The following is a 22798-nucleotide window of genomic DNA, read 5'->3' on the forward strand; positions in this document are numbered from 1 at the left end:
AATAATTGTTGATCATCTGCAGCTAAATATCAACATGAGGAAAACTGAACACCAGTAAAGTATAAATACACACATTTCTAATTTAAAAACTTTAAATTAACATTTAATATGATTTAAAATGGAAACACTTAAAAAGTAATCTGTCACATATAGAAATTCAATAATAAATGTATTCTGCTGAATTATTGTAGAAATAATGTTTGTTCACATTAAAATGTAAGACCAGAAGTTTACATACAGCCGTTTTCTGGATGAATGCTGCTTGAATCTGTTGATTTTTATTAAAGATAAAATGACAAAAAACGAGAAGCCAGGTCCAGATATTTACATACCCCAGAGAAACATTTCTCCCTCTGAGAACTGGACCAGAACCAAACCAGTAGAACCAGTCTGGACCCTCAGCATCAGTCTGCCGCCTCCATGCAGCTGCAGACTGAACCCTTTTCCAGATGTTCTTCTGGTCCAAACGGGACTGGGGTGTATGAATATATCTGACCCTGTCAGAAAATCTTTCCCCCTAAAAATGATTGAAATAAATGATTAAAGGTCCAGAAACGATGAAACGGTGAGCTCCAGGTTCTGCAGAACCTCACGGGTCCAACATGTTGGTTCTTCATGTTTATTATGTTTCCTCTTCCTTCCTGTCTCTCTGATCGGTTCTGTCTGGTTTCTGCTAAACTCCAACTGGTCCGAACCAGAACCTCCATTTACTTCGACCAGAACCCTCCAGGTGTTCTGGAGGTTCTGTCTGTGGAGAATCATCTACCTCCAGGGAACAGAGTCCCCAAAGCTGCTTTCGGCTCCCTTTGGACCGGGTTCCGGTCCGGGAACGCGCCTGAGAATGCTGACAGTTTGAAGACGATGATTATTTTCTGCGAGAGTTGGACAGATTTGCTCCAGCAGTTGGGTGAACTGGACCCAGACACAAAGCAGCTGAAACGAGCCGGGTCGGTTCTGTCGGACCGTCACCCCCTCCTCTGGAGGCTCCCGGCTCCATCTCAGGGCAGACGGGAGCCATGATGGGGCGGCTAGGCAGGAAGAAGTCTCCTCCTGCAGGTGACGCCTGGACGTCCCGGCCCGGTCCGGAGCCGTCCCGGCCCGGTCCGGAGCCGTCCCGGCCTCCAGGTCTCGGTCCGGTGTGAAGGAGCTTCTCCGTGCCTCAGGTTTCTGTTTCAGACCTGTTGGAGTTACTATCCTAGGCTGGCCTTCATGTCGGGCTCTCAGGGTTCCTGCAGTGATTCAGTTTCCATCTCCTCTGTTCTGATTGACTGATTTTCCATTTATTAAATTTTAATCAGGTTTTCTTTAATGTTTTAATATGTAGGTCAGTCCTACGAAATCCGTATGCTTAACAGAAAGCTAGTGGAGTATTCAGATATAAGCAGCAGATATGTGAAGGTAGGTGGAAGCCTCCATGTTGTCTGTTTGTTCATGTCTTCTCTGCTTCTCTTTCTCGTCTGTTTCTCCACTGTCTCGGTTTGTCGCGGGTCCCTGAACGCACCGTTCCCTCTCCGAGGGCCGGTGGCAGCTCAGTGCTGTTGCTCCTTCCTCTCCTTCCGCTCCGCCTCGCCGGGCTTTCTCCACGCTTGGCTCAGATGCTTCCTCCAACCCAAACTCCTGAAGAAAACCCGGCAGCTGCTCTGCAGCTCTGAGTTGAAACTGTGTTGAGGCGATGAAGGCCGCCTCCTGCCTGAGGAGGGGCTGCAGGTCCGGTCCGGCCGGTTCTGAGTGAGCGGACCTGTGGGACGTTCCTGCGTCGGCAGGCTGGCTGCCGCTCGCTGCTTCCTGGAAGTAGAAACATGTGGCAGCTGAGCTAACCAGGAGATGTTTGACTTCTCCGCAGTCATGCATGGGGCCTCCCTCCATAAACGTCTCCATGGTGATGCTGCTGATGTCATCAGCAGGTTCTGGTTCCTCTCAGAACCAACATGGTTCATGGGAACAAGACAGGACAGATGGAGTAGAACCTGGAGTCAATCTGGGTGGAGGCTCCAGTCTGTCCTCACCTGTCTGGCACCATGAGTCCTCAGCAGCTGATTGGTCCTCCAGAACCAATCAGACGGCGAGGCTCTGGCTGATCTGGCTTTATTCTGAAAGGAGCTGAACTTCCTGTGAATTTCTCCTCCTTCGTTGAGGCTGATGATGTGACTGAGTGAATCCAGGCGTTCCCCCGCCCTTTGACCTGCCACTGCTTCTCTGCAGAGCATCGTGCGCATCGTGTTTCACGACCGCCGGCTGCAGTACATGGAGCACCAGCATCTGGAGGGATGGAGGTGGAACCGCCCCGGAGACCGGATCCTGGATATAGGTGAGCTCATCCAGAACCCGCTTGAGCCGCGACAGGTTCCTCTAAAGACGCTCTGGTTCATCCTGAAGGGAGAAGAACCGACTCCACCTTTAGGTATCAGGCTCAGCGCCGCAGCTCCACTGCGCATAGGGAGCCGACGGGCAGGTGGGTCGGGCTTATTTCATTATGTTTCCCTTGTTTTCAGCCCACTTTGTCACCAAACAAATGCCCTGGAAAGCCCTGAATTAAAGGTCATTCCTGCTCAGTGGGTGACCTTTGACCCCTCCCAGGTTGATGAACAGCAACAGTTGCTGCTCTGAGATCATTGCTGGAGTCATCGACTTCCTGCTTCACTCTGATGATGATGCTTAGGACTCTCGGTGCGTTCGGACCTTCAGGCTGAGGATCGCTAACCGCACTGCTGTCCTTCCTGCAGATGTTCCCCTCTCCGTGGGGATCCTGGACCCGCGTTCAGACCCTCTGCACCTCAACACCATCGAGTTCCTCTGGGATCCCTTGAAGAACGCTTCTGTCTTCATCCAGGTGCGGATGGACCTTCGTAGAATGCTACTGCCGGCGTTCCTGCTCTAGTCTCACTCCATGTTTCTCCACAGGTCCACTGCATCAGCACCGAGTTCACCCCCAGGAAGCACGGCGGGGAGAAGGGCGTGCCGTTCTGCCTCCAGGTGGACTCCTTCACCTCCAACGACCAGGGGGAATACGTGGAACACGTTCATTCGTCCAGCTGCCAGGTCAAGGTCTTCAAGGTACTCAACCTGGTGAGCGGCGCCCGGCCGGCTGCGTTCAAAACGCTCCAACTTTCTCATCCTGTGTGTGAAGCCCAAAGGAGCAGATCGCAAGCTGAAGACAGACAGAGAGAAGATGGAGAAGAAGACGCCTCAGGACCGGGACAAGTACCAGCTGTCCCATGAGACCACCCTGCTGAAGGAGGTGAGGATCAGAACCAGCCGCTCTCTGATTGGCTGCTGGGCTCAGCAGACAGGATGACATCATCTCAGGGTTTCAGTGTCTCTGAACACGAAGCGGATCAACAGGTTCTGTTAATCTGGTTGAGCTTTAACTGGATCAGAGACATTCCGTAGTGTTGGACCAGTAGAACCAGCAGGAAGCCTTTGGTCCCAACACAGTTCTGCTCCTGAGCAATCAGCTGGTTCTGGTTCTGTGCTGAAGCCTAACTGGGCGGTTTGTCCTCTGTCCCAGTGCTCCCAGTGGCCTGAAAGCCTGAACCTGAGCAGCAGCAGCACTCCGTCACCCGTCTGCCTCAACTCGCCCTGCGGCTTCACGGACGGGTAAGTCGGAGCCGAGCTTCTCCTTAGTGTGGAGGGCAGAGATCAGAGATCCTGATGTCTGATTGGCTGCTTCAAGTCAACATAACTTAGTCTGCCATGTCTGAGTCTGAGGCCGGTGTTTTCCCTGAAATGCAGAAATAACTTCAGTATCAGAACTAAATATCTGTAATTTATCACCGATAAACTGAGCACTAGCTGCTGGAAGCTAGCAGGCGGGGCTAACGGCCAGCTAGCTACCAGCCAGCTAGCTACCAGCCAGCTAGCTACCAGCTAGCTACAGAGTCAAATAAAAAAATATCCCAATGAAATAAAAACTAGATGAAAATTAATGGGAATAGTTTATTAATCAGTTTGTCTCTTGATTTATTCCAGGCTTCATTGTTTGTTTGTTTCATAATGAGTTTAATTCATGAAGCTACTTTACGTATTTTATCAATTTCTATTTTATTACTTTATTTCATGTTCTTATTTTCAAATGAAGGAGCAGAGTTTTCTCTGGCTCCCATTAAAATGTTTTTTTCATTTATTTTGTTTTTCTGTCAATAACAGTATCTATTTATCCGTCGGGTTCTGTGATTTGGTTCTGTTGGACCCGTGCTGCCATGGAAACTGGTTTTCTTCTGCTAACTGAGGACGACGTCGTTTTAATAAAAGCTGAGACCGGTTCAGCTGACCATCTATACATTTGGTTACATCTGAGTTACGTTTTATTGTGAAAGATTAATTCTGTTTCCTGTCAGATCCAAAAGTCGAGAACCGCCAAGGGGAAGAAAAATAAAGTTTTTAACCTTTTTCACAAACTGAATTCTGAGGGTGGTTTGCATTTACGTTCCCGAGTGAGAACTATGAAAACCTCCAGAGACTGTAGGTGTTGTCTGGCCTTTGACTAGGCCATGAGGCTGCTTTGATCTAAAGCAGCGGTGGGCAATCCTGGTCCTGGAGGGCCGGAGTCCTGCAGCTCTTAACGCCTCCCTGGTCCAGCAGCTGAACCTCCTCAGTGCATCAGGTTCTGCTGACGACCTCAGGATTCGACTCGGGTGTGTTGAAGTGGAGACGCATCTAAAAGTTGCAGGAGGCCGACCGTCCAGGCCTGGAGCCGCCCAGCCCTGACCTAAAGCATGCCTCAGTTTTCAGGTTTTTATCAGAAACATCCCATCATTTTCCTTCAACTTGACAGTTTTCCGTTCCAAAAATCACTGAAGGCTGGAACTGGACAAAATGTGACCGATGGTTGATGGGGTGTAAATACTTTCCAGCACAGCGTAGTGAGAACTTCAGCCTCTTAGGGCTGATAAATATAAAACATTCAAGTTGAAATATAAAACTTGCAGCTAACTGGTGCATCTGATGCAGGAACATAAAAAAACTTCAAAAAATAATATTTTCCAAAACTCCCAAAACTATCTAAGGTGCAAAAAAGCTAAAAGTTGCCTGAGCTCTAGGAGAGACGGGTCGAAGGTCCAGGCGTCCTGGAGGCGCCGCTCTGCAGGAACCAGGAGGGAAACGTTTGCACCAGAACCAGCAGCAGAACCAGAACCAGCAGCAGAACCAGAACCAGCAGCAAGCCATTGATTCATCTGAGTGTGAAACAGAGAGGAAGAGGAAGAACTTCAGGTTATTCATCAGCTCCGGTTCCGACTTCTGGTCCTGTTGGACCTGTTGGTTCTGTTGGTTCTATTAAATCGGTCTCATCCTCTGATTGGCTAAACACTAAAGGTGCATTCAGAGTAACTGGATCCTCTGGGCTTCAGGGTTTGGTTTCCCTCCGGGGCTCCTGTAGTAATACCTCACAGGGCCAAAAGGGGGCGATGCAGCCAATACTGTTGTTCTGGTTGTTCAGAAGTAAAAACCAGCAACTTTTCATGCAGTAACTGAACAATAAGTTGTGATTGTGGCGAGTGGTGCAGGCGAAGCAGAAAGTCAATGACTTCCTGTGTTTTTCTTCCGCATGCTCATGTTTCTATAGCAACTGTTCTCCGAAGCAGCAGGCGGAGGTGTTCATGCCTGGCGGCTCGGATGTAAGTAACTGGGTGCAGCGTTAAATGCTTAATCCTGCTCTCTTATCTCCTTTAGGCCAGTATTTGGAGACAGTGGATGCTGTGCAGCAAAACTCATTTCAAGGACTCTTCTTCTTTTTGACATGTAGCATCTTCTGCCGTCGTCGTCGCCGCAGGACGCTCAGCGGTGGCTGCAGCGCCACAGGTTCTCGCCTTTCTCTAGGCTCTTCTTCAGCTTCTCAGGTACAGTGGCAGCGGTACGGGGCGGGGTGGGAACCGCAGCCCGGCTGGAAAATAAACTGGAAATCACTTCGACGTCCTTTAAATGGACATCTCTAAAGGTCAGAGGTCACTGGGGTAAAAACCAAAGACATTCTCCACATATCAGGCAAACGCTAAGCAAGCTACAGCATCAGTGAGTCTAGACTGACTCACTGAGGATTGGTTGGTTTCTGGTGGTTGTTATTTTTGTCCTGAGGTAAGAGTTGCTAACGTTGGGTGGTTTAAAAGCTGCCTGATCTCCGGTCAGAGGAAACGATGAGCAGTAGGACAGACTCCGTGTTTCGGGCTGGAAGCGGTCCAACAGAACCTGAGAAAACAGGACATGATTTTGGGTTTGTTTTCCAGCAGTCAGGAGCTGAACGTTAAAGACTCCAATCTGTGGCCTGGTTCTGATAAGCTATCAGCAGGTCATATTCTGGTACGTCTGCAGAGCCTGGTGTAACAGCCTCAATTAGCCGAAATGCAATAAACAGCCAGCATAAAATTAACAATATTTATTAGTACAAAATGATGTGTATTTGCAAAAAAAAACCAAAAAACAAACAAAAATGAATGAAAAACAAGGAAAAAAGAAAATCAAACTCTAAAAGAACAGCAGGGTGCAGCGACAACTGCAAAAAAAACAAAAATTAAACGATTAAATCTTTGCAATAAAAATACAATTCAATCCAGTTAAAAATATACAAATCCTACCTGCAGGTGATGCTACCGTCAGATCATCAATAATGACAGTGTGGCCCGTCAGCACTGACTTAATACGATCAGATTAAAAGAATTTTGTCCTTACCACAAAAACAGACAAACCTCATTACAAACTGTGGAACACGTGGGCCACACACACCTGGTCGAACACACAGAGGAGATTGACAATTGGCCACTTGCCTGCCAGCTTCCCTTTTATGGGAGCTCAAGATGTGGAGAGAGCGACACCTACTGGTTCCACCTGTTACACTGAGGCAGGTCAGGCCCGGCTGCCAGCAGAACTTGTAGCTTTTGCTCGTGTTGCAGGAGCCGACCTGCTGAGGATGAGCAGAGCGGATCTGATCCAGATCTGTGGTCCGGCTGACGGCATCCGGCTCTTCAACACCATGAAGGGAAGGTGAGGCGCCGCGATGAGCTTCTTCATCACGCCAGAGAAACGCCGCCGGTTCCGGAGGCATCAGATAAAACAACCGAGGCGCCTGATTCTCAGAACGTAACGTCGGTTTGTGCAGCAGCTGGAGAAATGTGCACTTAGCCCAACATCCCAATCGATAGCTGGAAACTTTTTCTTTCACAATCTGTGCAGTCCAACAGAACCCACTGGTTTCATATGTAATCCCACCGGCCCGATTGGAGCGTCTGTCCAAACAGTCCATGTAGAATCCGTGCTGTCCATTTAGTCCATATAGATCAGGGGTCCCCAAAGTGGGTTCTGGAGGCCCGGCATCCTGCATGTTTTAGTCTCTCCCTGGTGGTAACAACCTGTTCAGCAGGTCGATGTTCCTCTAACAGCCATCATTTGATCCAGGCGCGTTAAACCAGGGAGAGACTAAAACATGCAGGATGCCGGGCCTCCAGGACCCACTTTGGGGACCCCTGATATAGATAGAATCCATTGGACCCAATAGGTTCTATTGGACCCATTTGAGTCCATTAGACTCCATCCGGTCCACATCTTCCATTCAGCACATTTGGGTCGGTCCAGCCTGTTGATCCCGTTGCCTCTCTTGTCCAGGAGTGTCCAGCCCCGCCTCACCCTCTACGTGTGTCAGCAGCAGCAGAGCGGCGCCCCGGCGGCCATGACGCCCGGCGGCTCCGACGGTGAGCGGCTCCCTCTCTTCTGGCTCGTAACAAACATTTACTCATCTTCAGGCTACAGCACAGAAACTTCTCATGTGAAGAACCTTTGGGACCCAGCTGGTCGGGTTTCACATTGGACATGTTCAGGGCTGGCATTGGACCAGAGGAGATGTCACCAGTTTAACCAGTCTGCCCAGTAACAGTGAACTGTTTGCTCCTCTGCTGAATTAAATATTTTCTGATATTCATCTTCAGTGGAGCGTCTGCACCTCAGCAGCGCTCTGCGGGTCGGATTCAGACATGATCTGGACCTGCAGCAGCTTTCTCACTCAGCCTGTGAATGAAGTCGGCTTGCTGTGTGCAGTCCAGGGTTTCCCCCAATGTATAAGCCTGGCAGCCCGCCATGCTTTGCTAGCTCCCCCACCAGACTAAACATTGCTTGTTTTTGCTTTTAAGAAAATAATAATTTAGAAAAATAATCACTTACTTTTCTTCTTTATTTTTTTTGCCGGATTGCAAGCATCTGTTGCTCTGAGCGTTTCAGTGACAGAGCAGATTTGTTCCTAAAAGATATGTTTATAGAAGATAGGTTTATAATTGATGCATTTAAAGCCGGGAGAGCGGACCAATCAGGCGCTGCCGCTGCTTTATCTCTAAAGTTTACCTCAGTGCGGGTCGCACGCTCCTCCCTTCTCTCAAACTGGACACAGGCTGACCTGTATGGATGTTTACATCAACCCCCTGTGAGGAATTATGATTCTCTGGAGAACTCCACATCAAGGTAGGAGTCTAAACCCGCCCTGTTAGCTCTGGTTGAGCAGCTCTACGTGAACCGCAGGAATAACGTAGTCGCTTTCAGAGGAGTTGAGGAGCGCTGAGAATGATTTATGTTTGTGAACAAAGAATTATACGCAGCGTTTCCATCTCGACACGCTGCCCAGCGTGTGGCGCTGTCTGCCCTGTAAAGTTCATGTTTGTGTTCCCGGTTGGTCGGAGCGTTAGCGGCTAACGAACCATAACCTCATCATGCAGGTTCAGGTGAGGAGCTTTAGCGCTCGCCTCGCATCACGTTGGTTTTATATTAGTTATTATTATTTTTCCGGCTACACGAAGCATCAAACCATCAGATGCTTTGTCCACTTAGTCAGACAGAGTTAATGAGCGTGGAGATCTGAGAAACTCGTCCCATAAACTCCAGCAACCAGAACAGTTTCTGTGATTCTTATTAAAACTCAACAGACACTAAATGTCAGAGCTGCTAAAGCCACATTAGCAGCATTATATTAAATATGCCATTTGTTGCTCATCTCTGCTCAGTGCAGCAGGTTTAACTCATCCTGCAGGGCCGGTCCAAGGCTGATGAGGCCTGGGGCAGAATCTGACTGAGGGGCCCCATCAGCACCTCTAACAGCTTCTGAGTTGGATTTAATCTGAGAGAGGAGGAGGAGTTTAACTGGCAACATAAAAACAATCAGTTATAATCCAGTTTATTCATTTGTATTTGTGAACAAACAGTTCCAACTCAAAGATTAAACTCGGAGCATCAGATTGTTGCTATGGTAACGAAACAATCTAACTATGAATATTGTTCTTTGAACTTTTAGTAAACTTGCCAGGTCCTTAAAATCTTATATTTAAATGTTAAACAATTTAAAATCCTTTAATCTATTTATGCTGAAACCATTAAATCAAATTCAGCAGAATTGATCATCTCAATAAATAAATGTTGCATTCATGTATTTGTGTTAAGATAGTAGCATTTATGGCCCCTGAAGCCCTGGGGGCCCGATGAGCCGCTGAGTTGATTTGGATTAAACAGAAGTGCAAATAATTGAAATTTATTTTAATTGTATTTTTTGGTTTGTTGTTTTTAAGACTAGTTGTGGGTTTAAGATACCGTTTCACTGGAGATGTTCCAGTAACACATATTTACCCAGTAATATTTTTACATTTCCTGTCTATTTAACATCTTTTAATACCAAAACACGGTGGACCGACCGCCGGGCTGAGCAGGTTTACTGGGGGAACCCTGAGTCCGTCTGAATGAAGTCGGCTTGCTGTGTGCAGTCTACCACGCCCTGTACCTGGAGGAACGGACGCTGCTGAACCTGTTGGAGAAGATCGCTGGGCTCTACAGCATCGCTCCACAACAGATCACACACATCTACCGCCAGAAGACCACAGGGATCCACGTCCTGGTATCTGACCAGGTAACTAGTGCCATTTAGTAGCCGGACCGAGCTGTGGTACCAGAACCGACTTGTTGCAGCCTGGCATCTTCATCTGGAGACGTTCATGGATCAGTCAGCTGTTCTAGAATGTTCTCCCTGCAGACCCCGGCGCCGCCATCGATCAGCCATGTTGAACCGAAACATCGGGCTGATGTCTGCAGCATCTGCTGGTTCTGAGGTCCACTACAGATTTCAGTGTTCTAACACGGTGGTGCAACTGAGAGTCCGGTGGACATCGGAGATGATTTGTGGAAATGTTTATTATTATATGTAAAGGTCATTATTATGTATGTTTATGTTTATTCAGTTAAAAATGTTAACTATGAAAAAACAGAGTCACCTCCAAATCATAGTGCAGCAGATGGAGCTGCTGCTCCACCGCCGTTTCTTTTTGTTTCTTTTATCTCTTAAAATGTCTCCACAAACTGTCACTATTGTTTCTACATCGTCATCTTTGTTTGGTTATTCTAAATTCCCGCTATGTTGGGGGTTTTGTGGATTTTCTTCTGGAATCGGGATGTTCGTGACTGGAATCGGTTCGTGTTGCTCCTGCCTTGAGGCTGAACACGAACCGATCGAACCTGTTGGACTTTTATCAGCTCTGTGGTCACAGAGGTTTGGAGAATCGGCCGACATCCTTAAATCTTGCTGTCTAAACCAGACTTAAGACTCACAGCTCCACTCCTCTCCTCTCGCCCACTGCCCAAACGCTCTGACTCTGGTCGCTATGGTAACGTTTACATATCCCTTCAAAATAAGATACAGATGCGCCACAAAAACGAACATTTTACTTTCGTGAAAATTTTAACTTATTTTAACTTGACTAACGGAGCCCTGAGCTTGTTTCTCTGCAACCAGACGGTCCATCAGGGAGTGATGGAGGCAATGACACCCGAAGTGTTGCTTATATCCTCAGCCTGCTTGGTCTCTACGTGGCGAAGCAGTTTGAAGCTTCATTGCCTCATCAGCAGCCGGTCGCCGCATGTTACGCAGAGCGGCTTGTAATGTTTGACTCACCTACCGGTCCGGGATAAATCCATCCTCCTGTCTCTTCTCTGGGCCTTTTCCCCTTAGCAAAGAAACTTTCCAAAGACATCTGATCTGTTTCTTACTCATTTTGCTGCTTGTGGGCTCAATGTTGGCGCGCAAGTAACCGAGAGAATCCGGTTAAAGGATTTTCAAAATAAAAGATCCTCCAGACTCAAATAATACATAAAACGGAAAAATTTAATTATTTCTTGTGCGGCTGCGCAATTGGAACCCCTGTTGGGAACCACTGTTCTAACAGAACCGGTGTGAGTTGCTTCTAGAACTGTTGTGATTACATCAAGGCTGTTCTGCAGCTCATTAGTGCGTCCGGCCCAACTCCCGATCCAAACGACTGAATCCTGTCCTGCTAACGACCCAATGATGGGACTCAGTTGTTGAACCATAACTGTTGATCTTTGGGTTTGGTTAATGGGGCGGAACAGAACATGTTGACCCAGACACATCCAGAAGTTGCAGGACTGCACTTCCTGTCTGCTACAGGAAGTGGTGGGGATGGCTCTGTTGCACTACTGCATGAGCATCCAAACCTGAAGCTGTGGCCCGGTTCTGGACGGGTCTGATGGTTCTGTCTTCAGCCTCAGCAGGTGAAGCTGTGGTTGCTAACGCGTTAGCATCAATAGCAGCTGAATAAGAACATGGTGGTCAATAACTGGGTTTAACTACACCAGAACCAGAACCAGTAGGAAGGAGACAGCTGCAGTCAGGTTGCTTGTTTATGACCACAGGACCAGGAGTAAAGCTGTATGGTACCAAACTACACGTTCTGGTTCTGGTTCTGTTTCAGATGGTGCAGAACTTGGGAGAAGAAGCCAGTTTTCTCATCAGCACCATCAGAGGTAAAGCTGTTCCTGTGGGCTATAACGGTGCCACCATCAGGCGGTCCTGATCATCACTGACCCAGTTCTCCTCTGAGCAGATGAAACTTCTGACGGCTACCATGTCGTGATGAAATGAGCAGCAGGGGGCGCCGTCAGCGCGGCTGTACAGACTTTACATCAGTAATTCAGTGGAACTTCAGATCCATCTTGATTTTGGACGTTTTCTGTAAATCATTGTACCTGGACCAGCAGAGAAGGACTCCCAATCAGAACCGGTTTTCATCACTGGCAGAGCAGAAACACGGACGACCAAACCTTTCCACCTCTGGGTTTCATTGATGGGTCGGAACAGAACAGGCTTGTTTTCAGGCAGCAGAGGGAACCAGTTTAAACTGGGAACAGCTGGTTTTAATTAGCATTTTGCTCTAAATCATATAATTTATGGCTGTATGTTGCATGTTTAGAAAAATAATGTGGATTTTATTTTGCTGCATAAGAACTGATGTGATGAGAACGGCTCCTAAAGCTAAGCTAAAGCTAAGCTAAAGCTAAGCTAAAGCAGATGCACTTCTGCCTGAAAATGCAAATGGTAGAATAAAAACTTTGATATGTTGGAAAGATGTAAAATAATACTGCAAATATTAAAATGTTTTCTCTGTAGCCAACAGTTTGTTTTATTGTGATCTGGATTGATGGATGATGGAAACTGGAGCAACCAGCCACGGACTGGGGGAGTCCACTGGGACAGACGGTCCAGTTTTGGACCTGAAGCCTCTCCAGGCTGGATGGTGTCAGGAGAATCAGGATCAGGTTTATTGCAGTAGAACAGTTTAGAAATAAGGTTTAGTTTCCCTCAGATGTACCTGCTGCAACGTGACGCCTCTACAGATACAAATATAAGAACAGCAGAACTTCTGTGCAGTTATGAAAACCAGCGTGCTCCCTTCCAAAGGCGTGTGCAGCTCAGTGGGATCATGTTTAAAATGTATACATGTAACATTTAATTGTTAAATGGTAATAAATTAAATGTTTAAAAAAATCGTATTTCTCTTAAGCACTACATGTATTTGATACCTTAATCCTGAACTGCATCAATATACTGTCCTAGTTAAAACAAGTGAGTGAAGTTGTAAATCAGAGCAGGTTTGTTTTGTTTCCTTTCTGCCGCCAGACATTCAGGACTGGAGCAAAAACCATGTGAGGTCCTGGGCTCTGCAGCTGGACATCAGCAGCCCAGTCTAGATGCTTCAGATCTAACCAGTATGGGTCTGACGTTTGGACCAGCTAAACTTATCATTCATGCCAGAGAGAAGGTGATGAACTCAAAGAGCCAGAAGCCAGCCAGTTCCTGCAACAAGCCTGGAAAACCCAGCAAGCCGTTTCCGTTCAGACACATTCAGATACGAAGAGGCCGGCGTTCTAGATGTCACAGAATCTGGTGCTTCAAGTTCACCTCTGAGGTCAGTTCGGTTTGCAGCTGCCTGCACCAATGGTACCATACATTTTGGAATAGGAGACAGGCCAGACTTTGTTCATGGTCAGGTTTTGGGAGTGCTTCTTAATTACAAACAAGCATATGCTAACAGCCTACAGTCAGCCATCAAACCGTTGAGGTTATGAACAGAAATACATGAAGTGGACATTGAGCCTCAGTCTGCCATCTGTGAAGAAAACATCTTCCACACTTACAGCACAAAAAAGGCACAAAGACCAAAGAAACAGAATCACAACCACCAAAGTCTCTCTACATCCGAGACGGTGGCAGCAGCAGAGACCTGCTAGCATCAAGCACATCTTCCACGGTAGGGTACCACACCTTCACTGGCCAAATGCCTCAACTGTCACTGCTCCGCAAGAACGCAGAGGAGAAGCACTTCAAAAGAATAAGGAGCACAACTCAAGGCTCCAGGTTAACTCGCATGATAACCGGTGGAACCCTGTCATAGGATAAGTCCCACTTTGAGCGTAATGTGATCATGACAAGCAAATCTCATCCAAGCCATTTTGAACATCTGGGTTTCCTCATAGAGCTTGACCCGACTGCTGCTTTAGACTTTGACCCTGACTCAGGTAAACATGGATTACAGACTTACTTTGACCAGCAGAGCACTGTGAGCCCACATTTACCTGGGGGTTGAAGACGTAGCTAACAAACCGAAGTTAATTCAAAACACCAGCTGGGTTTTCTGCAGAGAGATTGAGCATGAGGCGCCCTCAGATGTCGAGGCGCCCTTCGCTGATGGACAAGGGCGCCTCGGTTTGAGACGCAATTTCTTTCTTGTGCTGGAAGGGTGTGCTAAACAAGAGGTTCCTTACGGTGGCCGACAGGTGCAAATGCGCAGCAAAAGAGAAAACATGCAAACAAAAGAAAAGACACACCCCCGAATGAAATGCAGCAAACAAAAAGTGTTGAAAACGGAAGTGCTCCAGACCACTAGGGGGAGTCTAACAAAAAATAGCTGTGTCCGAATTCAGGCTCTGCATCCTTTCAAGGGCCCTGAGAAACTGATCCTTCGAAGCATAGACATAATAAAAGAGTACACCCTCCCCCCCACGATTGGCTGCTCCGGCGCAAATACACTTTGCTTTGCTCAACCAAAACAGCAGAAGATGCCTTCAGCACTGCGGAATATTGTTGATCGGATCGACGGACTACTGACGTGAGGGCTCGACAGACTTTTCGCAAGTAAGATGGACATATTACTGTGTATTTTTGTGATTAGAATATTACTATACTGTATTTATGTCCACTGGCGAAATACCAGCTAATGCTAGCTATAGTGCTTGGTGTTCAGCCCCCGCTCTGACAGCTAACCGAGATTCCGTAAATCTTAAAATGTTTCAGTCATTCTCCAACATTTAGATTATCTGATACAAGAGCCTACTATAGAAATGAAACAATATTATAAAAATCATAACATTCACCAGCAAAGTTTACACAGATGACAATGGCTATTATTTAATTATTTAACTCAGTCAACGTAAGATAACTCGAAAATGTCCCGTTTTTGTTTTGAAGGTTTATGTATGTATATGTATATGTGTGCATAATCATGCATAGCCTAATGTATATTATTCAGTATTAATGATTATTTATTTATGTTTGTATACTTATATAAGTATGTATTGATAAGACGAGAGCGGTCCATTAGGCGTCTGTCCTTTTATTATGTCTATGTGAGAAACGGCCCGATCTACAGAAGACGGGTCCTTCGAAGGCCACGAATATGGACGACCAGAAGAGAGAAGCTGTAGCCTCCGGCTAGCTGCCTAGCCTCCATCTCGGCGTTATGTTGCTTAGCAACCGTGACAACGTGAAGCACAGAGCAACGAAGTAAAAAAAACGGACTCAGTTGTTTTTTACTCTTTATTTCTGTATTATTCTTCACCTTTTGTAATAAAGGTTGTTCCATAGTAAAAAGAAAATCTGTCTGATTCTAAAATGTTTAATGTATACAAGGGATATTTGTCATAAAGTGTGGTTGGTAGTGGTGAGGAGAGACACTGAGACCCAGGTTATAGTGAAGATGAATATATTTAATGATGATGCTCAACAAACAGTCCAAGGCAGGCAGCACGGCAGGAACAAGCACGCAGCTAAATACCGGTAGCAACTGTCAAACTGGACTATACGGGGAACAAACACAAACCAGGACTTAACAGTTCTACTGGCGAGTGAAACAAACATCAGACATTGACAAACGACGACATACGACGAGGATCCGACAAGGAACACAGACAACAGGAGGGTTTAAATACACACGGGGTAATTAAGGGAATGAGACACACCTGGGGAGCAATCAACGGGGAGGACAGGACAGAGACTCACAGGGAAACAGGACTGAACACAGAAAACTCAAAAATAAACACACAAAAACACGGATCCTGACAGTACCCCTCCCTCAAGGGCGGATACCAGACGCCCAATCAAAAAACAGAAAAGTCCAAAAACACAACAACCCAACAGGGTGGGCGGAGGGGCGACGGAAGGGGCCAGAGTCCAGAAACAAAAAACTAATCCACACATGAAAACCAGTCCGGGGGCCGCCCACGGCACCAGAGGCGGAGCTTGGACCGCGATGGGCAGCGTCTCCGGCGCAGGAAGCTGAGACGTGGAGGCGGGTCCGGCGGTCTCCTCCGCCGGCGCAGGAAGCTGAGACGTGGAGGCGGGTCCGGCGGTCTCTTCCGCCGGCGCAGGAAGCTGAGACGTGGAGGCGGGTCCGGCGGTCTCTTCCGCCGGCGCAGGAGGAGGCCCTCGGGCCCGTGGGGCCGGCTGGAGGCCCTAGAAGGCCGGCAGAGGGGCCGGCCGGCAGGAGGCTCGGACGGAGCAGACTCGGGAAACTCGGGGGGAGCAGACTCTGGGAGCTCGGGGGGAGCAGACTCAGGGAGCTCGGGGGGAGCAGACTCAGGGAGCTCGGGCTCGTCCGCAAACTCGGGGGGCGGAGCCACAGGGAACTCAGGAAGCTCGGGGGACTCTTGGAGCTGGGAAGACTGACGCCGCCTCGGCGCGGGGACCGGAGGCGGGGGCCGCCTCGGCGCGGGGACCGGAGGCGGGGGCCGCCTCGGCGCGGGGACCGGAGGCGGGGGAGACTGACGCCGCCTCGGCGCGGGGACCGGAGGCGGGGAAGACTGACCCCAGGGGCCGGGACCTCCGGCGGCGCAGGGCGGTGGTGACGTCTGTGCCCAGGGGCCGGGACCTCCGGCGGCGCAGGGCGGTGGTGACGTCTGTGCCCAGGGGCCGGGACCTCCGGCGGCTCAGGCCGGCGGTGACGTCTGTGCCCAGGGACCGGGATCTCCGGCGGCACAGGGCGGCAATGTCGGCGGGGTCCAACCCCTGGTGGGCACAGCACCAGCCGTGTTCCCCACCAGGGATTTGTCCAGCCGTCCATGTTGGTTCCTCACGTCGTTTGTGGTCGGATCCTTCTGTCATAAAGTGTGGTTGGTAGTGGTGAGGAGAGACACTGAGACCCAGGTTATCGTGAAGATGAATATATTTAATGATGATGCTCAACAAACAGTCCAAGGCAGGCAGCACGGCAGGAACAAGCACGCAGCTAAATACCGGTAGCAACTGTCAAACTGGACTATACGGGGAACAAACACAAACCAGGACTTAACAGTTCTACTGGCGAGTGAAACAAACATCAGACATTGACAAACGACGAGGATCCGACAAGGAACACAGACAACAGGAGGGTTTAAATACACACGGGGTAATTAAGGGAATGAGACACACCTGGGGAGCAATCAACGGGGAGGACAGGACAGAGACTCACAGGGAAACAGGACTGAACACAGAAAACTCAAAAATAAACACACAAAAACACGGATCCTGACAATATTATTCATTTTCAAATACTCTCCAGATCACAGGTAGTAAGACATTATAAACTATGTTTGAAGGCTTAACTTTAATCAGTCAAACCCATTTGCTCAGGAATAAATTAAATACTTTATTAATATCTACATGGAGCGCCCGGCCAGCTGACAGCTTGCGAGTGAAGCTGGCTGTTAATGCAGCGGGAGAAGACATCTCCGAAAACGTCGGAGCAATATTGGAAGTAGGTGATTTATTAATGAACCGAGCAGATATTTCAGATCTACACATCTACATTCTCGCCTAAAAACATTGTAAAAAATAATTTTGTGTAATTTTAAGTGTAATACAGCAAAAATTATTTTGTCGCCATTGCTGCTTTTCTGAACACCCGCTTTAAAGGATGCAGAGCCTGAATTCGGACACAGCTATTTTTTGTTAGACTCCCCCTAGTGGTCTGGAGCACTTCCGTTTTCAACACTTTTTGTTTGCTGCATTTGATTCGGGGGTGTGTCTTTTCTTTTGTTTGCATGTTTTCTCTTTTGCTGCGCATTTGCACCTGTCGGCCACCGTAGTTCCTTGTAATTTTCTTACTTTTATCAGCAGTGAGGGAGGAAATGGATCCCCTTGTTGAGACCTTCAGGATGTTCCTGCAGGAGCTCAGAGAGCCAGGACAAATCCTCTGTATCTGTGACAATGAGAACACTTTCATTTCATGGAGGGATCTCATTGAGGCCAAGTGCAGAGTCGACATCTCTGACAGATGCATCTCTGAGCTCAGCTTTGCTGAAGTCAATGGAACCGTCCTCAGTCTCTGGTCAGAAAACCGCAGAGCCAAACGGTTCCTGCCATGTGGGGGTGAGAGCAAGGTGCCTCTTGAGAAAAGATTTGAGCAAACCTTGAATACTTTGGAGATCTTGTGTGTGAATCAGTGTGAAGGAGGAAATGAGGACAGAGCTGCCATAGAGGAGAACTTCTATAGAGGTGGGAAGGTATCATGGTGGAATTTCTATTTCTCTGAATTACCTGGATCAATACCATTCACCAAACGAGATAAGTTTGATTACATCATGAACACCGTTGTACCAGACCTATGCTCCCTACCTAAAGCTTGTGTCATCTTCCACCTTTATGGAGATCTGGTGTGCTGAGACGCAAGATGGCGCCGGTGTGTATGGCTGCTCGTCTGTCATTCTCCCATTTCCTTATGTTTATACTGTTTCTGACCTGTGTCATCTACGGAACTGAATCTCTGCTGGTATATGATCGCAACACACTACTAGGCCTCCAACCTTTGGTCCAGGATATGATGTTATTTGATGTTGCTGGCCAACAATCCTTGCCCTCGATTCTGTTGGAGATTCCGAGTCACCTGTTCCGGGTTCCTGCGCTGCTTTCACAGCGGAGACGTCATTGTCGTCTCGCGGTAGACGAAGCGGCTGGTGAAGCTGAAGTTTTATCTGACCACTGTTCTGCTTTTACCCGATCATCGCAAGGATCATTTCTAGGCTCTCGGCGTTTCTTGGATCCCGTTGATGGCTGCTTGGTGCCCGTGGTCGGCGTTGAAGCCCCTCTACACTGTGCCGGGTTCCCGACCTGTTGAAGCCCAGGATCCAGTTCCTGTCAGGATAATTACAAAACGAACTAGAAAATTCCAGCAGAAATTTTAAGGGGCCTGCCACCTGTGCCCATCCCTTTAAACCGAGCGTTTCAAATTTGTCATTAAAAATAGATATAAGCAGGTCTGACACACTTAACCAAACACTAGCACAGAGTAGCTGTGAATATTGTCAGGTATGTTATGATATATTTGTCACCATTGAAAAGCGAGACCGACGACTATAAGCATCGCACATGTGGTTCTCACTCATGGTCCAAAATAAAAAACATGAAGAAAGTTGGTAATAGTTAATTTCTAAAAACTATTTCAATTTTCATAGTAAAGATTTTAATTTACACTCAAAAATTCAGACAAATAATAATTTTATGTAAGCAAAACATGAAAAGTCACAGGAAATATGTATTATTCCCACAATGCATTGTGAGATCTGCTTCAGCGCTGTGAGATTACTCACTGCCTCTGTCTAGGACCCGTTGCTATGGTAATTAATTATCTGCACCTGGGCTGGCTCTCTCCCTGGTTTCTATACTTGTGAGACACCCAGCGTCGGTCTCAGGGCCCTGACAAAAAACCATAAGCCCTAGGAAAATTTTGAAAACATTTTACGGGAGCAGGCATGTGTATCTATGTCATGACCAACTTTGAGATCAATAGGCCGCTTTTTGTGCCTGTGAGGGGGAGTTAAAGAGAGTTTTGGAGTCAGACCTCCACTGTGCTGTGTGTGTGTTTCAGAGAGAAATCTTAGTGATGCTGCGAGTTCCTCAGATTAAAGTTTTTTCGTTTTTTTAAATTTATGTCGTCATTTTATCTCAGAACCCCACTAAAAGTAATAGCTCCAATGCCGGGATCGAGCCGCTCATTTTGATACCACTTTTGTTGGTGGGCACGCAGCGGTACGAGCCGCATTAACGGTAGTGGAAGAATAATAAATAAGCTATAATAAAGAGACATTCTATTGGGTGTAGAACAATAGGTGCCTGCCATGCAATGCATGGAGGCAGTGACTGACCTGCTTAGTCAATGAAATCTGTTTTTCATCTGCAGGTTTAGGATGTATTTTAATCACGGACCTGGTAAACGCCAGGTCGCTTGCGAATAAAACTTTTATTCTTCGGGACTTTTTCAGTTACCAAAACCTGGATTTTCTGTGTGTGACTGAGACGTGGCTGAGTGTTGGTGAGTCCAGTGCTCTATCTGAGCTTTTACCAGCAGATTCATTTTTAAATTCTTATGTTTGTTTTTAAATCATTGCATAATCTTGCCCCGGCTTACCTCTCTGAGCTTCTTCACCCCTACATACCCCATCGGTCTCTCAGGGCAGCAGATCAGCTGCTCCTGGAGGAACCGAGGTCCAGCAGGAAGCTCAGAGGGGACAGGGCTTCTCTGCCAGGGGCCCCATATGGAGCGACTTGCCTTTGCAGGTCAGAGAGGCCCCTTCACTGTCCACTTTTAAAACCCATTGATTTTACTTGGCTTTCAACTCCAGCAGGATCCAGTTTTAAATTGTATGTTTGTTTTTAAACTGTAAGTTGTTTTTTTAGTTATGTTGTGTTTTAATGTACAGCACTTTGTTTCAGCTGTGGTTGTTTTAAAGTGCTTTATAAATAAAGTTGGTGTGGTTTGGTGTCCTCCTCCATCTACCTGGATGTGGTGGGACGACCTTGGCCAGCATGTGTTCTGGGCTCCGACTTTCCTAGTAGTTACCAATCAAAACAGACAACTGTCCTTTCTATACCTGTGGATGTCTTGGAGAAATTCAGGCTGGACTCGTCGTCAGCCCCGGTGTTTTCTCCTGACCAGGTCCGCCACGACATCCTGAGCCAGGTTCTGTCAGGAGAAGTTAAACTTGAGAGTGTGGAGAGGAACGACCCTCAATAAAAACAGAACCTGTCATTCTGAAACCTTGAAAATCTCAAGTACAGGATGAAGGTGAACATCGAGTACCTTGATAAACTATATGTGAACCTGGGCTTCAGGTTTGGAGCCAAAGACTCGGGAGCAAGTTGCCCAAAATGAGCTTGTTAGATGTTTCAGAGAGTACAAAAAAACTTTTGCAGGACAGAATCTGCACATCTGCTAAAGAATAAGTTAATGGGTTCAAAGATGGAACTCCACCTGGCAAGAAAGTTCCTTGAAAGGGAAAAAGCCGATATCTATTCTGGGATTCTGTTAGGTAAATTGTATTATTATCAACTATTTGTTATACTGTTTTATATGTTCTTAGTTTATGTACTCTTACTTGTTTAGTCATATCTTTAAGAAATGCTTTGTATTGTTAATCACTCTGATTTCCTTTCCCAGAGGGCCCTCTGAATCAGAGCAGTGACAGCAGCTCTTCACAGAGCGCCCTGCTTTGACCTCTTAGACAGCTGTAAATCCATCGGTGTGAAGATTCACAACTTGTCCTGTTTGACCCCGGGTCAGGAACTGGAGAATCTAGATTAAGATGTTAGTTAGCGATAATCTTGGCGCTGTGACTGTGTGAAGTGTTTCCCCCTCCCTTTAGAGTTACAGCGCTCTCTGTGATCAGGGATCCTAAAGACAATAAAAAGAGAGGGGCAGGAAAATGTGCTTCAGAGCGGTAGGAGATTGTAACTGAAAGCACATCTCTGTTTGTTCTCCTCGCGAGTATTGAGAATCTAACTTTCTCTTGTCTTTCCTGTGTTATTTGCTGTGTTTAATAGGTGTCAACTCTGACAGTTTCTGAATTGTCTCTCAAGAGAAATCTCAGCCAACAACATGGAGAAAGTTGTCAAGGAGTATTTTATTGTTTGCCATCCTAAACACCAACATCTGCTGCCCATCCTTCAGTTCTGAGTGAGCGAACTCCATCCACACTGAGTTTGCATCTGTTCTTCATTGCTGTTGTGTTGATGTGGCCAATGCTACCAGACCTGTGTCCCAGAGATCTGGGAAGTTTCATCTCACAGATGAAGACCGCTTATCACACCACGCTGAAGGAAGTGCACAATGGCAATAGCCCCATTATACACTTTGTTTTGGGAAAAAAGCACAGCTATGAGCGACTTGTGCATGTCACAGCAATCCAAAGTTGCATCACGGATGCAGAGCAACAGTTTGCTGCTTTGTGGAGAAATGGCAAAATCTGGAAAGAGAGGAAAGTGAGAGATTTTCTTAGGGTCAAGCGTTCAGTCATCTGGGATTGGGTTAGGATTAGGGAAGCAAGTCTCAGACTGGAATGACTCCGATGTACTGAAGCCGGATTAGTGGATATGCTGAAGCATCCAGAGTGTCGTTCTTTCTGGGTTTCTCAATGACGGGTCCATTGAAGCTCAGTGTTAAAGAGATGATCTGAACACAGTCAATGCTATGACTGTCTGATTTCACACCGTGATGAACTCACTGAAAAATATTTCCAAAAATTATCTTTGTTTTTAACAAAGATAATAGTTAAAAACCAAATAGTGATTGGTTGGTAATTGTACCATACTTTCCATAAAAATGCCTGTCAGTTAGAAACAAATGGTGAAAAGAGATGCACATTACCAGGAAAACATATAATTATTTTAATAACTATTGCTAAAAATTCATCAGACGGTTTCTCTGGCCAAAATCCCAGATGATCTGGAGACTTTTCTGCTGTTGCTACTAAACAGCCTGGTCTCTCTGTGAGCTTTAATGTGCATCAGGTTTGGACCGTTGGGTCGGCTCGTCTCCTGCGCTGTGGGATGATTACACTGAAATATAACTTCTTTGTGATTCTCTGATATTCATGATCTTGTGATCTGATTCATTTGTATGTTTGGAAATGTTGACTGAATAATGAAACAATGTTTGAGTTCTCGATGAAATCTTACTTTTTAACTTTTATTGTGATTTATTGTGATTTTGTCCAAACTACATGCATTTCTTTTGTATTTTTAACAACCAATGTGGTGTTCATGTTTTAATAAAGATGCATAAAATATCCCAATCAGATCTTTTGTTTGGTCTGAATTTAAGAGTCCTGAAGTGGAGGAAGGAACGTCGGTTTTATTGCTGACGTCCAAATCTGTGCTCCGAGATGAACCGGTGGGAGAGCCACCAGGAAAAGGTCTCCAGACAACATTTGGATCACCATTCATATTTTCAGTTAGAAAGCT

At 46.8% G+C, this 22798-nt stretch overlaps 1 protein-coding gene and 3 pseudogenes across 1 annotated transcript in view; all 4 read left to right on the forward strand.

Annotated features, from left to right (window-relative positions):
• Nucleotides 1-12417, forward strand: part of tfcp2l1 (transcription factor CP2-like 1) — a 13193-nt gene extending 776 nt beyond the window's left edge. The window contains exons 3-15 of the mRNA XM_014978179.2: nucleotides 1325-1398; nucleotides 2203-2308; nucleotides 2724-2830; nucleotides 2902-3054; nucleotides 3128-3238; nucleotides 3509-3597; nucleotides 5564-5615; nucleotides 5744-5837; nucleotides 6885-6975; nucleotides 7594-7679; nucleotides 9726-9868; nucleotides 11724-11775; nucleotides 11856-12417. Of these exons, the coding sequence (XP_014833665.2) occupies nucleotides 1325-1398; nucleotides 2203-2308; nucleotides 2724-2830; nucleotides 2902-3054; nucleotides 3128-3238; nucleotides 3509-3597; nucleotides 5564-5615; nucleotides 5744-5837; nucleotides 6885-6975; nucleotides 7594-7679; nucleotides 9726-9868; nucleotides 11724-11775; nucleotides 11856-11893 (1196 nt within the window). The 3' untranslated portion in view covers nucleotides 11894-12417. The remainder of the gene's footprint in view (nucleotides 1-1324; nucleotides 1399-2202; nucleotides 2309-2723; nucleotides 2831-2901; nucleotides 3055-3127; nucleotides 3239-3508; nucleotides 3598-5563; nucleotides 5616-5743; nucleotides 5838-6884; nucleotides 6976-7593; nucleotides 7680-9725; nucleotides 9869-11723; nucleotides 11776-11855) is intronic.
• A 39-nt stretch (nucleotides 12418-12456) lies between these two features.
• On the forward strand, nucleotides 12457-18514 carry LOC148160996 (sterile alpha motif domain-containing protein 9-like; annotated as a pseudogene).
• Nucleotides 18515-18609: 95 nt separating this feature from the next.
• LOC148160997 (uncharacterized) lies at nucleotides 18610-21140 on the forward strand (annotated as a pseudogene).
• A 121-nt stretch (nucleotides 21141-21261) lies between these two features.
• LOC148160998 (sterile alpha motif domain-containing protein 9-like) lies at nucleotides 21262-22011 on the forward strand (annotated as a pseudogene).
• Nucleotides 22012-22798: the final 787 nt, after the last annotated feature.

The sequence above is a fragment of the Poecilia mexicana genome, unplaced genomic scaffold (assembly GCF_051168715.1).
Source record: "Poecilia mexicana isolate PSO_F unplaced genomic scaffold, ASM5116871v1 scaffold_2, whole genome shotgun sequence".
NCBI lineage: Eukaryota > Metazoa > Chordata > Actinopteri > Cyprinodontiformes > Poeciliidae > Poecilia > Poecilia mexicana.